General features: G+C 38.6%; 1 protein-coding gene across 1 annotated transcript in view; it reads left to right on the forward strand.

Annotated features, from left to right (window-relative positions):
- LOC123621201 (leucine-rich repeat-containing protein 37A2-like) overlaps window positions 1–14,587 on the forward strand; it is a 45,636-nt gene that overhangs the window by 12,283 nt on the left and 18,766 nt on the right. Inside the window, exons 5-8 of the mRNA XM_045527035.1 lie at window positions 3,006–3,077; window positions 3,733–3,813; window positions 12,960–13,031; window positions 13,649–13,723. Of these exons, the coding sequence (XP_045382991.1) occupies window positions 3,006–3,077; window positions 3,733–3,813; window positions 12,960–13,031; window positions 13,649–13,723 (300 nt within the window). The remainder of the gene's footprint in view (window positions 1–3,005; window positions 3,078–3,732; window positions 3,814–12,959; window positions 13,032–13,648; window positions 13,724–14,587) is intronic.

Below are 14,587 nucleotides of genomic sequence, written 5' to 3' on the forward strand. Positions count from 1 at the left end.
AGCATCAGATACTTCCTATGCATTTTCGGTTTTTTAAATCATATAGACAAGGTACAGACAGAAAGGAACTTCACTTATAGGGAAAAAGTAGTAATAAGATCTGAGCAATTATTGACACCCATGTAAACCTTGTTTTATAAGTGTTCATACACCATCTGCTTATATTTATATTTAGTCTACAACCCATAGATCAAATCTAATCCACAGTCTGTTTTTATATACACCCCATAAGTAAAGAATGGTTTACATTTTCAAAGCGCTGTAAAAGGAAAAGAAAAGAAAAGAATAGAAACAAGAATATACAACAGAGTCTGTATGTGGCCCATAAAGCCTAAAATAGTCACTCTCTAGCCTTCAGAAAAAGATTTGAAAACGTTGGTTTAGTAGAATGAGAGGAATTAAAGTTTACCTCAAGTCATTGCCTAAAGGAAAGGAAAATACGGACCATCTATACTAGTTCGAATGCCATTAGTCCAGAATATTTTGATAATTTAATCTGAATTAAATTAACATTTAAATATTAAATAACATGAATTATATTAATATAAATAATATCAAGAATATTAAAATATATTTAAGAGAATAGACTGGTATTAAGGATTTTATTGCAGGAATTGTTATATTAAAAACGGTTGTTTAGAATGATGGTTAAGTGGTATAGCTAGAAATGTTTACACTAAGTAAGCATATCAGAAATGCTCCTAATTCTTCACTAATTACAAAATAAAAATCTCTCCAGCCTTGTTGCCAAGGAGGGAATATTTGCGTAGTATTTCTATCTGTTTAGAGATAAGAAGATACTATAGTCTTTGGTATGAAAGTTTGATTCTTATCCTTTGTCCATGAGGTCCAGAAGTATGTACATCATTAATCCTCATAAAGCTAATTAATGATCCTCTTGCACAAATAGATTCCTCTTTCAAATGTAGAAGGCTTAAGGGAAGTGGGTACAAAGAGCTTCACATGACACTACAAATAGTCCTCTGAATTATCAAACCTCCTAGGCTTTAAGGGGATGACCACTTTTGTATTGGTCTTCTTGGGAATCTCTGCCACATTTGGAAAAAAGCAAATGAGTGAATTGCTCAATGGAGGAGGCCCTTTATTACTTCCACTATGAAATACTTTGTAAGCTAATTATTTCACGTTAGCATACCTATTCTCATTCGTTTAAAAGATGCCAATCAATGAAAGAAAAAGCTAAGAAAGAATATGCCAAGCACTGTGCCTAATATTGGAGGCAGATGAGTAAGACAGGGTTCCTACCCTTCTAAGAACTTAACATCTCACAGGGGAAACAAACAAATAAGCTCAAACCATGATGCAACAAGCACTAAGTAGATGACAAAGTGCCGCAGAGGTGCAGAAGAGGGACCACAAATATTAAAATTATATTTCTTTTAAAATAGTTACTTTTCTTGTGCTGTTCATTCCTCAGCTATTCATTCATTTTGTAAACATTTGAGTTTGCTTGATTTTTGTGTGTCAATTTTAAACATGGCGGGCCATGCAGATGAGCCAGACATAGTCCACGCATTCAAGGAGTTTACACTCAGAAGAAATGGGACGCAAAGATAACTGTATCAAAAAGAAGAAATGGACATGGGCACTAAGAGAGACAAATTGCTTCTGGAGCACAGAAAAGGGAGAAAGGACTTCAGTGTGGATCGGAGAAGATGTTACCAGAGCAATGCTCTTAGAACAGGACCTCAAAGGGCCATTGGGTATCCTTAGACAGACATCTTTGGGAAAATAGTCTAAACTTGGAAAAATGGGAGAAAGGCAAAACGCAAGAAAGTATTTGAGGAATGCTGTGACTACCTGTAGATTACAAGGAGGGACAGTAGGAGACTGGAGCCAGATTTTCTAGGGCTTTGAATGCCAAGCAAAGGAGCCATCATGGGGAACCATGTTATACCAGCAGTGCTGAAGACCACCTTGAGCCTGCCTGACAAGCACTTGGAGGGCTTGTTAGGCCTTGGTTCTGGATGCCACCCCCACAGTTTCGGATTCAGTCAGTTTAGAGCAGGGCCGAGAATTTGCAGCTTCCATAAATTCCCAGGTACTGGTCTTTGAGAACACTTCTGGAGAGTTCATCCGGTGACTGTGTGCAGGATAGTTTAGAAAGGAAGAGACTACAGATGGAGACACCAGTCAGACAGAGTTATACCAGCCAGGTGAAGAGTGAGGGACAGGCTGGCATCGACAGAAATAGTCAACTGTAGTCAAGAATGGGTGTTTTCAAATAAAAATCCAGTTCCATGTTGTTTTTTGTTGTCCCATCACTGCACAACAAACAAGTTGCTTTTGTGGAATATTAAAACCAAAATGAATTTCTATTAATATGGTAAAATTCTGAATTAGTTCAAAGTTAGATATTAATTAGAGGAGCAATTTCCTCTCAAATGATGTGAAAGGATATCTTTTATTTCTTTTGGTATTGAACTGCCTTCGACAAACAGAATTAAACCAGGAAGGTGAATAAATGTGAGATCATTTCTTCTCATGTTAGAAATTATATTGAAAGACAAAAACTTTGAGCTCATAATCTAGAATTTGATGAGACTACAGAAGGTCATGTAATCAAGTCTCCTGCTCTAGGGAAAGATTTCATCCAAAATCTATCAAGATCTATAGTTGCATATTTCATTTATGAAAATTGGCGAGACGCGCTGGTGGCTCATGCCTGTAATCCTAGCAGTCTGGGAGGCCAAGGCAGGAAGATTGCTTGATCTCAGGAGTTCGAGACCAGCCTGAGCATGAGTGAGACCCTATCTCAAAAAAAAAACTAAACTAAAATAAAAAATGTTTATGAAAATCATGAAGGTGAGATTCTAGAAGAGGTATAGGCAGGATTAGGGGCTCTGGAAAGTTCTAATACAAATCCAAAAGTTGACACTGTAGACAAAAACTACTTATTCAGTATTATCATTCTAAACTCTGCTATTTGTTCCCGCTAATTTGATATCTAATAGCTAATCAAAGAAATATCTTCTTTTTTCTAGAGATTTATCATGCAATAAAATAGAGTCAATTGAAAGAGGTACATTTGAAACCCTACCGTTTTTGCAGTTTGTGTTACAAATATAACTTCATTCTATTTGGAATTTTTATTAAACCTATTGTAAACCTGTTTGCTATTCATTTTGAAATATTAAAATTTTACTGGTAGAACGTTACTAAAATTATATAGCAAATCCTTTTCATCTCTAGCAAAGATGAGTGTGAGAATCATTACACAGATCAGAGTGAATCATTATAGAACAGTGGTTCTCATCCAATGTATTTTGTACCCAGCTGACATTTGGCAATGCCTGGAGACATTTTTGTCTGTCACAACTGTGGGTATGTTACTGACACCTGGGAGGCAGAGGCCAGGGATGTTGCTAAACAACCTGCAAAGTACAGGACAAAGCCCCACGACAAGGAATTACATGGCCAGTATGTCAACAGCACTGAAGCTGTAAAACTCTGTTCTGGAGAAATAAAGATCTCTTAACACAAGTATTTGTTGAGCACTCAATGTTTTGTATCTAATGCACTGCATGTGTAAATATGAAAGTATAAATCGTAAGCCAATATCTTCTACAGTGAGATTTCTTTAGTGTATGGAGAAAGTATTGAGGGCATGTTTCATCATATATGAATTAGGATCACTGCCAAATGATAAATGTTCTCAAACAATATCTTTTTTCTTCTTCTTCTTTGGCTTGTCTCTCTCTTCTTTTGTAGAAATCTTGGTTGCAATTCACTGACGGAAGTGACCTTTGGAACATTTCAGGCTTGGCATGGAATGCAATTTTTACATACGATGTAAGTGAAATAGATGAACATATGTAAAAAAAACTATTTGTGTGTAAAAGCATCCTACAGTTACTGGTTAACTGGGTATAAGCTCATCATGAACTCTGAAAAGTATGTCTTAAGATCCATCCATTTTTTTCAAATGAGGAAACTAAGGTCCAAAGAGGCCAAGAGACTTGTGTAACTTACATATGACGGGCTCTGCTTTCCCCAGTACTCATCTTCGGTTTGGGCAATAAGAGACAGCAAGCAAGTAATGCTCAAATTAGCTTTGTCATGGGAGCCCTGTTATGCGAATTATCCTTGAAATCCTCCTTTTGAATATGACTTTGATTCCTCCTCATGTGCAGAGTTTCTAACTGCTGAAATGTGTGCAACATGTAGCCATAAAGAAGGGAGCTTAACACGAAGTCCTCCAGGGAGCGAAAGGTGCAGGATGCTTTCTCAGTGTCAGTGTCTTTTAGATGGTAAAGCAGAAAGAATTCCTGAAAACCTGCCACAGGGCACTTCTCTCCCCAATCACCCAGAACATTATTTTTCAAAAAGTATATACCTAAGAAGTTAAGAATTATCTGTGGGCAATAGGAACCTTTGCAGTGTAGGAAAAGATAATATTTATGTTAAGCTACGGTGCAAAAAATATTCGTAAAGAAAATACATTGCTCTAGTCTAATTCCATATACTTTCTTCCCTGACTACTCTTCAACAAGAAGGGTGGGTTTTATTCTCTTTCAGCTCAAAAATTCCATGATTTCTCTGTGACACAAGCAAATCCTAGTGGGTATGTTCAGTGGCCTGAAGGGGATTTTAGACTCAAGGTGAAGATCCTCCTCTAAACCTGACTCTGGAAAAGACTGTCCACCTGTCTTGTGGTTCAGAAGTCTAATTTCCCACAGTTCATTTTGGGCTAGAGGAAGGGGTTTAGGATGTGTCTGGGGCTGAATTAACAGTTTTTGCCAACGCCCAACTTCAGGGGCCTCCTCTGTCCCCTTGTTACTTTGTTGAGGCCTCACTTAGGGAGGAACCCTGTGGGTCTGTTTTTTGTTTGCCCTCCCAGCAGAGGGCACACTCATTGGATCCCTCCACCAAGAGGTTTAGGCGGAGTCTTCTTACAAATGTCTTAAACTCACCACCTTTAGTGGACATTTTATAACACTGAGAGTCCCTCATGAGAACCCAAGTTTCACTCTAATTATGTAGGCAACACCAGAAAAAAACAAAACCCACGGAATCACATTTGGTAAAAATTAATGAGTGTCATGCCTGCTGTGTGCCAGGTACTATACTAAGTGCTGGGGGTGCAAGTTGGAATAGGACAAAGCCTCTTTGTCCCCAAGAGGCTTTCATATCAGGAGAAAGAGGGATGATGATGAGAAGACATGAGAGCCATGCTGGGGTCTACACAGCAGGGTGACAAGGTAGGGGAAGGGACAGCACAGGAATTGAGGGGTGGGTTAGGAAAGACTCACAGTGGAGGAGGCACCAACTTGTTTATCTCGAGTTTCTGTGTTCATCTCAAACAGCAGAAAAAGGCATTTGCTTCACGGTGATGAGGAAACCAGAGCTAGCTGGTGTTAGAGATTAATGCTCCTGTTATGGGATCTGAATAGAGCTGTACCCCTCCACCTCGTTCACAGTTACTTTCAGAGATGGGCACAACGGTCACAGTTTACCGAGCGTGTGTTGGGGGCTGTGCTCCTTTGTTTTGGGTCAGAGCTTTCTAATAGACAAAGCTAATTTGCTGTAGTGAGATAGAAGCCTATTGCATCTCTTTCCCAAGGCCAGTTGCCAAAGGAAGATGCCGGTAATTTCATGACCAACATGACACAGTTCTGGGTTGTTCACAAGTTGAAGCAATATTTTTCCCAGCATTGCAGAAGTTTGTAAAAAGGCCCCAGCTGGGGTGGATTTATCATGAATTGAATGGAGCCTAAGCTTCAGGGCTCCTCGCTTACACCGGCACCTTCCAACATCCTGGGAGGGGCCCTAGCAGTTTTTGTATTCATAATTTTGTGTGTTTTTATTAGAGAAGATTTCCCAAATTAGATACGGTTCAGGCCTCACAAAGCCTAGAATCTCCCCTGGGTTCCAGGTAATTACAACCCAGGAAATCTCCTGGGTGAAGCCTCTATGTTATTGACAAACACTGAGTGAACAAGTCAGCAGTGTGATATAGGGTCAGTCTATTTTGAATCTGAAATCCACCTCAAAGACATACCAAGAGGCTGGGCGCGGTGGCTCACGCCTGTAATCCTAGCTCTCTGGGAGGCTGAGGTGGGAGGATTGTTCGAGGTCAGGAGTTGGAGACCAGCCTGAGCAAGAGCGAGACCCCGTCTCTACTAAAAAATAGAAAGAAATGATTTGGACAGCTAAAAATATATAGAGAGAAAATTAAGCGGGCATGGTGGCACATGCCTGCAGTCCCAGCTACTCAAGAGGCTGAGGCAGAAGGATTGCTGGAGCCCAGGAGTTTGAGGTTGTTGTGAGCTAGGCTGATGCCACGGCACTCTAGCCCGGGCAACAGAGAGAGACTCTGTCTGAAAAAAACAAAAACAAAAACAAAAACAAAAAAAGACATACCAAGAGCTTATTAGTAAAGTACTGCTATTGAAATGATGGTAATAATCGTATTTCTTTCCGATGAAATATTTAGTGGAAAACCAGCAGTGGTTGATAATCCTAAATGTTACTATCCTTTCTTTTTCCTGACTTTAAAGTGCTTCTCCTTCATTCACCTACACAGGTCTAGACTGATGGCTTATTTTTAAAAATTCTTTTAGTCACTTCATTGGTTCTAATAGTACAAGCTCCATCATTTTAGAAACTGACTCTACAGTGTAGAAGGCCTTATTCAGATAGAGCACGTTCACATGCTGACATGTCAGCGGTATGTCAACATTGGGCCAAGAAAGGAAGCACTAAGAATAAGAGGAAACTCCGAGCTTCATCCCTATTGGATCAATGCTCTCCTTGCCCTCAGTCCACTAACATCAGCTTCCTCTGGAGGCTGTAGATGCACAAAAGCTTACACACTTCAGGGTATCGTTGGGATATTGTCATCACGTCTTGGTATGTACTGGAATCCTGGCGGCTTTTTCTCAGATTCAGAGCGGCGAAAACATTAAAGATGGAAATAACAATTCAGGTCTGTCCTTTGGGGCGATTTAACATGGCTGTTTAATTTGTAATGGTTCAAAAGTTTTGAGATTGTCACACCCAGCAGCTATTATACTTTTCTTCTCCCAGCTGCATCTTATTCTTCCCACCTATATAACAAGGTATCTTCTCTTCTCCTGGAAGCTGAGTTATTTCTTCCTCTTCCCCATAACTTTAATAGGTGACGTTTATGTTTCAGGCACCTAAGTACTTATATACAGTGAGATAACATGCCTGAAGTTCTTAGAACAGGGCTTGGCACATGGTAAACATGGATACATGTTGCCTCCTGTGATCTCTCATTTTCATGTTCCCAACAACTCTTGTGATGTACATATTGTTATCCCCATTTTGCGGATGAGGAAGTTGAAACTCAGTGACATCGGATAACTTGCCTAGGTTCACACCTTTTAGTAAGTGGTGGAACCACTTACAAGCTTTGCAAGTAATTTTCAATACAGTTCTTCGTTCCCTTGTCATAGGAGCTGAATGACGACCATTTGCCTTTTTGTGCGTTTTATCTTACAGTTAGTTTTTAACTTGAACAGGACCTTTAGAGCAGAGAGCTGCATTTCCCTCTGAGAATTGCACGCTTGCGGAGCTCCCGGCCGCGCCGCCACTGGGCATGCCCAGGGTTGCTGCGCCCTGTCCCGCGCAGGTACGACATCCCCACCGCGGAGACCGGCCCTGTGCCGGCCAGCGCCGCACTAGGTGCCTTCACGGGCTTTCACTTCATCCCCAACCTGCCTTGTGAGGCGAACGCTACTCAGTAAGGCTCAGAGATAGTCCTTGTTCAAGTCACTTCACCAGAAAGTGACAGAGTCCGAATTCAAACCCAGGTCTGCCTGGTTCCAGGGCCCTCGCTGCTTCCGTTGTTCTTCACTGCCAAGGAGTCCTCTCCAAGGCTATGCTCAGAAGTTGGATTAAAGTACAGGTCCCCATTTCAGATTCTTTAGACTTTGCCCCGAGAAAGGGCTCAGGTGATGCCGTCAGAGGTCCCGTATTGAGGAGCTTCGCGTGGGAGACGTGTTCTCACGGCTCATGGAGCCGTGTGGATGAAGGAAGGAAAGGGTGACTCCATCCCCGAGTCCTTCAGACATACCGCAACAGGGTCTAGGTCACTCTGCCTCGTTCTTTGTCTACCTTCTGCCAAGGAACCGGTTCTCCCTGCCTGCCTTGGGATTCTAGCATAGGTAGTTTTGGAGTTTGTCCTATTTAAAATTTATTTTCGCTGCCTGCTTAGGACATTTGTTCTGCTAAAGCTGTTAGGATTTCAGTACATTCAGGGCCGTGATGGCATGCCTCAGCCCTCAAGTCTGCTGTGTCTCCTCAGTTAATAGAAAGGAAATATAGCTCATGTGTGTGGACCGTATAGAAGAATTTGGAGAAAAAAAATAACAGGTAAGAAATGTTCCCTTATTTTGTGAGCTGCCTTTATTCTGTCTCATTGTTCTACAGCAAAAGGTTTATACAGAAAGAGTTAGGTTTTCCTCTTCTAATAAGGTATATTTTAAAAAATTATTTAGAGTGATATTTCTTAAACTTTGAAGCAAATAAAAAGCGTGCCACATTTTACTCCCATAAAGATATCAAAAAGGCAGTAGATTAGGTGTCAGTGCACCTTAGTTTATGTGTAAAATGAGGGAATTGAACCAGAAATGCAAATGGTTTAAGACAGTATCCACTGGGAATCCAAACGCATTCATATCATTTGGTTTGTGGAAAAGAGTTGCTTGTAGCATCCCCAGACTTGAGTTGTTGCGTCAGTTCCCTCTCGTTCCCTCCATTGCCCCAACACAGACATAGTGAAAACAAGAAAGCTCTACAACAGGAGGAAGAAATAGGACAACATGGAGTGTCCCCCTGTTTTGATTTCACTAGGCACAAATGCGGGATCCTAATGTCGGTTGTCTGTTTTTATCTCAAGTCAGTTTCAGTAGTCTATATCTTTCTGTTTCATCCAGGGTACCGAATTTATTGGCAAACAATTGGTCATGGTTTTCCCTTATGACCCTTTTTGTGTCTGTGAGGTCAGTAGTAATGTCTCCTCTTTCATTTCTGATTTAAATAATTTGAATCTTCTCTCTTTTTTTCTTGGTCAGTGTAGCTAAAGGTTTATCAGTTTTGTTGATATTTTCAAAGAACCAATTTTGATTATGTTGATTTTCTCTATTGTTTTTCTGTTCTCTATTTCATTTATTTCTGCTCTAATCTTTATTATTTCCTTTGTTTCTCTTGCTTTGCATTTAGTTTACTGAGTTTTTTTTTTTTTTTCCAGTTTGTTCAGGTGGATATTTAGGTGATTGGCTTGAGACTTTTAACATCAGCATTTATATCTATAAATTTCCTTCTGAGCATTGTTCTAGCTGCATCCCATTGTATTGACGTATGTATTTTCCTTTTGATTCATGTCAAAGTATTTTCTAATTTCTCTTATGATTTCTTCTTTGGCCCATTGGTTATTTAGGAATATGTTACTTTCTACATGTTTGTGAATTTCCCAAATTTATTTCTGTTATTGATATCTAATTTCATTTCACTATGCTTGGAGAACCTATTTTGTACGATTTTAGTCTTTTTAAATTTAGTGGGACTTGTCTTATGATCTAACATGGTCTATCCAGGAGGATGTTCTGTGTGTACTTGAGAAGAATGTGTCTTTTGCTATTTTAATGTTCCTAATGTTGGAAAGTGTTCTATAGGTGTCTGTTATGTCTAGTCATTTATAGTTGTTCAAGTCTTCCATTTCCTTGCTAATCTTCTGTCTAGTTGTTCTATCCTTTATTGAAAGTTGGGTATTGAAGTCTCCAGCCACTATTGCTGAATTATCTATTTTTTTAATTATGTCAGTTTTTGTTTTATGTATTTTAGGGTTCTGTTTTTAGATGCATATGTACTTATGATCACTTTATCTTCTTAATGGATTGAGCCTTTTGTCATTATAAAAGTCCATCTTTGTTTCTAGCAACAATTTTTGTGTTAAGTCTAGTTTGTCTGTTATTAGGATAGTCATTCCAGCTTTTCTTTTGGCTATTGTTTGCATTATATATCTTTTCCATTCTTTTAGTTTCAACCTATTTGTGTCTCTCAATCTAAAGTGAGTTTCTGATACAGCATATAGTTGGATCATGTTTTTTAAAATCCATTCTGCCAATTTCTGCCTTCTAATTGGAGAATCTAATAAATTTATAGTTAATGTAATTAGTGATAAAGTAGGATCTACATCTGCCACTTTGCTACTTCTTTTTTCTATGTCTTATGTCTTTTTCATTCCTCACTTCCTCCATTATTGCCTTCTTTGTGTTAACTAGATATTTTCTAGTATACCATTTCAATTCCCTTATTTCTTTGACTATATTTTTTTGAGTCGTTTTTCTTACTGGTTGCCCTGGGATTACATTCTAGTCATTTAATCGTGCTTTATAACATTCTAGTTCAGATTAATTCCAACTTAATTTCAATAGGATACAAAAATTTTGCTTCTCTAAAGTTCTACTCTCACATCTCCCTTTATACTGTTATTGTCACATATACGTCTTTATAGATTTTGTGTTCATCATGTGCATGTTAGGGCATAGCTTCAGCACTCAGCAAGGTAGTTTCCAGCTCCACCTTAGCTTTCCCTTACTGCTTGTGCAGAACCTCAGGATCAGCCAGAGATGAGAGTTTAGGGACTTCTCAGGTCTTTCCTGACCATGCCCACAGCCCTAAACCTGTGCATGACCTTCCAGATTCCCAGGAATATGTTTCATGGTCTTCCACTTTCCCAAGGATACGTTGGAGTGTTTCAAAGCCCCTATGGACATCTTATTCCTCAGCGTTTTCTATTAAGGTTTTGAATTAGGCTTTTTTTCTTTTTTTGCCCCAACTTTTATCCATTGCCTCATGCACCTGTGATGTTAAACACTTTTCCTGGAATTGTTTTCCACAGACACCCTCTGGGGAGAGGCTTTTAGCACCTGACAGCTCATAGTTGGGTCAAATAAAGACAAACGTTTCAAGTAAGGTCTTCCATGGAACCACCAGATAGGTCAAATAATGACAGTTCATTGGGGATGAGGCTTTGAAGGAGCCCCATCCAGCTCCATTCTGTTCCCTCGGGTACTGGGGATGTGAGGTATTTTTCAAGGCTACTACTGAGCTGGGGAGTGAGGAATGGTCTAGGGCAAGCTAAAACAACACCAATCTCACTGTTCTTACAGAAAGTCAGCCATTTTTCCTGAATAAATGCTCCTTGGGCTGCTGTAAGCTTTTAGGGAAATTTCCGGAGTTCTGAAAAAGTTGATTCTGGACACTTTTGCCATATCTTTTGTTGTTGCTTTTATGAAGAGATGAATTTTCAGATGTCTTTACTCCACCATTTTCACTGATGTCACCTACAACATGGTTTTAAATTTCTAAAGCCTCAATGATCATGGGCTAATCAAATACTTAATCACAGGAAATGATTAGGGAAAATGAATAAAAAGAGAAATGTAATTCTCAAGAGCTTCTCCCCGATGAGTGGATGAAGTTTGAAAAGGCATTTTATATTTAGTTCTCTCAGAATTAAGGTTAAAATAACTACTATTTTAAACCTCTTTTCTTCATAGAAGATAAACACAGGCTTTGCAGTCAGTACTGAGTTTAAATTCCATCTTTGCTTCTAACTAGCTTGGTGATCTAGGACAAGTTATATAACCTCTCTGTGCCTCAGTATCCTCATTTATAAAGTGAGATAATAAATCTACCATGTAAGCTTACTGTGAGGATTAAATGTGAAATGGTAATCACCAGTGCCTTGCAGCGCAATAAATATCAGTTGTAATAATTGTTATTTTTATATTGTTCTGCAGTATAGTGATGATTCTTGAGTAGAGTTAACCTATTATTCGTTTTTTTGTTTTTTTTTTTTTGAGACAGAGTCTCACTCTGTTGCCCAGGCTAGAGTGCCGTGGCGTCAGCCTACCTCACAGCAACCTCAAACTCCTGGGCTCAAGCAATCCTACTGCCTCAGCCTCCAGAGTAGCTGGGACTACAGGCATGCGCCACCATGCCCGGCTAATTTTTTACATATATATTTTTAGTTGTCCAGCTAATTTCTTTCTATTTTTTTAGTAGAGACAGGGTCTCGCTCTTGCTCAGGCTGGTCTCGAACTCCTGAGCTCAAACGATCCACTCACCTCAGCCTCCCAGAGACCTAGGATTACAGGCGTGAGCCACCACGCCAGGCCGAGTAGAGTTAACCTAAAGACAGATTTCCTTCTCTTCCTTCCCATTTCTTTTGTTTTATTTTTATTTGTTTATTTGTTTCTTTGTTTGCTTTAAAGAATTGAAAAGGAAATCTGTTCCAGCAGTTTGGAATAAAATTTACATCAAAAAATGAATTTATTCATGTTACTGATATTTAAACACAATATTATTTGTCAACGAACATTTATTAAATACCTAGTAAATTTCAGGCACTGTTCCAGGCACGGGTATGACAATGACAATAAGGTGTGGTCCCTGCTGTCAAGTTGCTGACAGTCCAGGAGACTGACAAGTGAACAGGTGATTACGTGCAAAGTAACCAAGGCTGTGATGTGATACAAGAATACCAGTGTGAGTATGTAATGAGAGTTCCCTTCTCTTAGATTTATCTCTTTTTCTTTAGCTCTAAAGCCAAGGATTTGGTCCACATTTTTCTTAACTGTGTGTATTAAACCATGATTTTTTTAATTTCTAGAGATGAAAGACAAGCACCTCGAATTATGGAGGATAATTGGCATATTTGTTCCTTGCTAGCCACTTTTTTTTTCCTATTTTTTCTCTTTCTCGTCTCCATTTTATCTTTTAGAAATGTGGGTAGTTCCCAAAGGAAGAGTGTTTTACAGAGTCTAAGGGTGATTTATAGGTAAAGACAGAAAATGATTTTTTTTTACCTACAAGTTTCATACTAAAAAATGAATATCAACTTTTCATGTAGTCTCGTGCACACGGAAAATGCAGGTAATTTTAATTCCATTGCATTTTTTCAGAATTCTCAATCAAAATCCTCTGGCCACTGTTGAAGATTCATATCTTTATAAATTGCCAGCATTAAAATATCTGTAAGTATTACAGTAATCTCATGAGTCATGGGATGATTTCTGCTCTTGTATTTTATTTGCATCAAAGATCAAATATTTTGACTTTAGGCTAAAAAGTCATAATTTAAATTTTAACTAGGTTATTGAAAAAAAGTTATTGGCAATGACGAGAGATTAAGAAAGGAGATATGATGGGCAAGACAGCCAGCAGGGGAAGAGAGCAGTGCTGAAGAACACATACAGATATAGAATGCACAGATGCATGTAGGAACATCATTTATCCCAGAAAGCAAGGAGGAATAGGTGTTCACTATTTTAAAAAGAAAAAAGAGAGTAAATGATCAAGAGAGGTGAATGCAATACTAAAATGGGAAGATAATGGTTAAAAAGTATGTAAGTTCTATTATTCAATGCCATTAATTGGCATTGCATCATTTGACGATGCAAATGAACATAATAATCACATTTCTTCAATAAGAGCTGTCTAGAATTATCTTCAATGGGAAATATACTCTTGAGCTGGCTTGTTTTATAGAGAAGCCAAAATTGAAGTGATCATAAGTCTTTGAAATATCTTTTTAAGTATAGAATTTTTGTATTGGGGTTCATATCATGACTGTTTGGGCTTTCTCCTTCAGAGACGTGGGAACAACACAAGTCTCACTTACAACAATTGAGAACATCCTCATGGAAACTCTTGAGTTGGAAAAACTGTAAGTTACTTTTTTTCTTAAATTAATTTTCACTTAGTTGTTTTTTTAGGTTTCTATTTTCTTAAGTCAGGTTTATTGAAGTATACTTTTCATGTAATAAAATTCTCCTTTTTTTTTTTTTTTTTGAGACAGAGTCTCTGTTGCCTGGGCTAGAGTGCCAGGCATCAGCCTAGCTCACAGCAACCTCAAACTCCTGGGCCCAAGCAATCCTCCTGCCTCACCTTCCCGAGTAGCAGGGACTACAGGCATGTGCCACCATGCCCGGCTAATTTTTTTATATATATATATTTTTAGTTGTCCAGCTAATTTCTTTCTATTTTTTTAGTAGAGACGAGGTCTCGCTCTTGCTTTAGCTAAGGCTAAAATTCACCCTTTTTAAGTGTACAGTTCAAAGAGTTGTGACAAATGTATAGTTATGTAACCACCATCACATTCCCAACATAGAACATTCCTGTCACCCTAAAAAGGCTTCTCATGTTCCTCTGCAATCAATCCCCTCCTCCCACCACCAGCCCCTGGCAACCACCAATCTAATTTCTGTTCCTATAGTTTGGCCTTTTCCAGACTGTCTTATAAATGAAATCAAATAGTGTGTAGCCTTTTGTCTTTGGCTTCTTTCACTTAGCATAAGGTTTTTGAGATTATGCTACTATCTGTGTTGTTGTATCCATAAGTCTAGTTGGTCCTCTCCTCATCCACAGATTCAACCACCCACAGATGGGGAATATTTGGAAAAAATAAAAATATAAAATAACAATAAAAATAATATAAATTTTTAAAATACAGTATAACAACTATTTATATAGCATTTATACTGTATTAGGTATTCTAAGTAATCTAGAGATGATTTAAAGTATACTGGAG

Source organism: Lemur catta, chromosome 15 (genome assembly GCF_020740605.2).
Source record: "Lemur catta isolate mLemCat1 chromosome 15, mLemCat1.pri, whole genome shotgun sequence".
Taxonomy (NCBI): Eukaryota; Metazoa; Chordata; class Mammalia; order Primates; family Lemuridae; genus Lemur; species Lemur catta.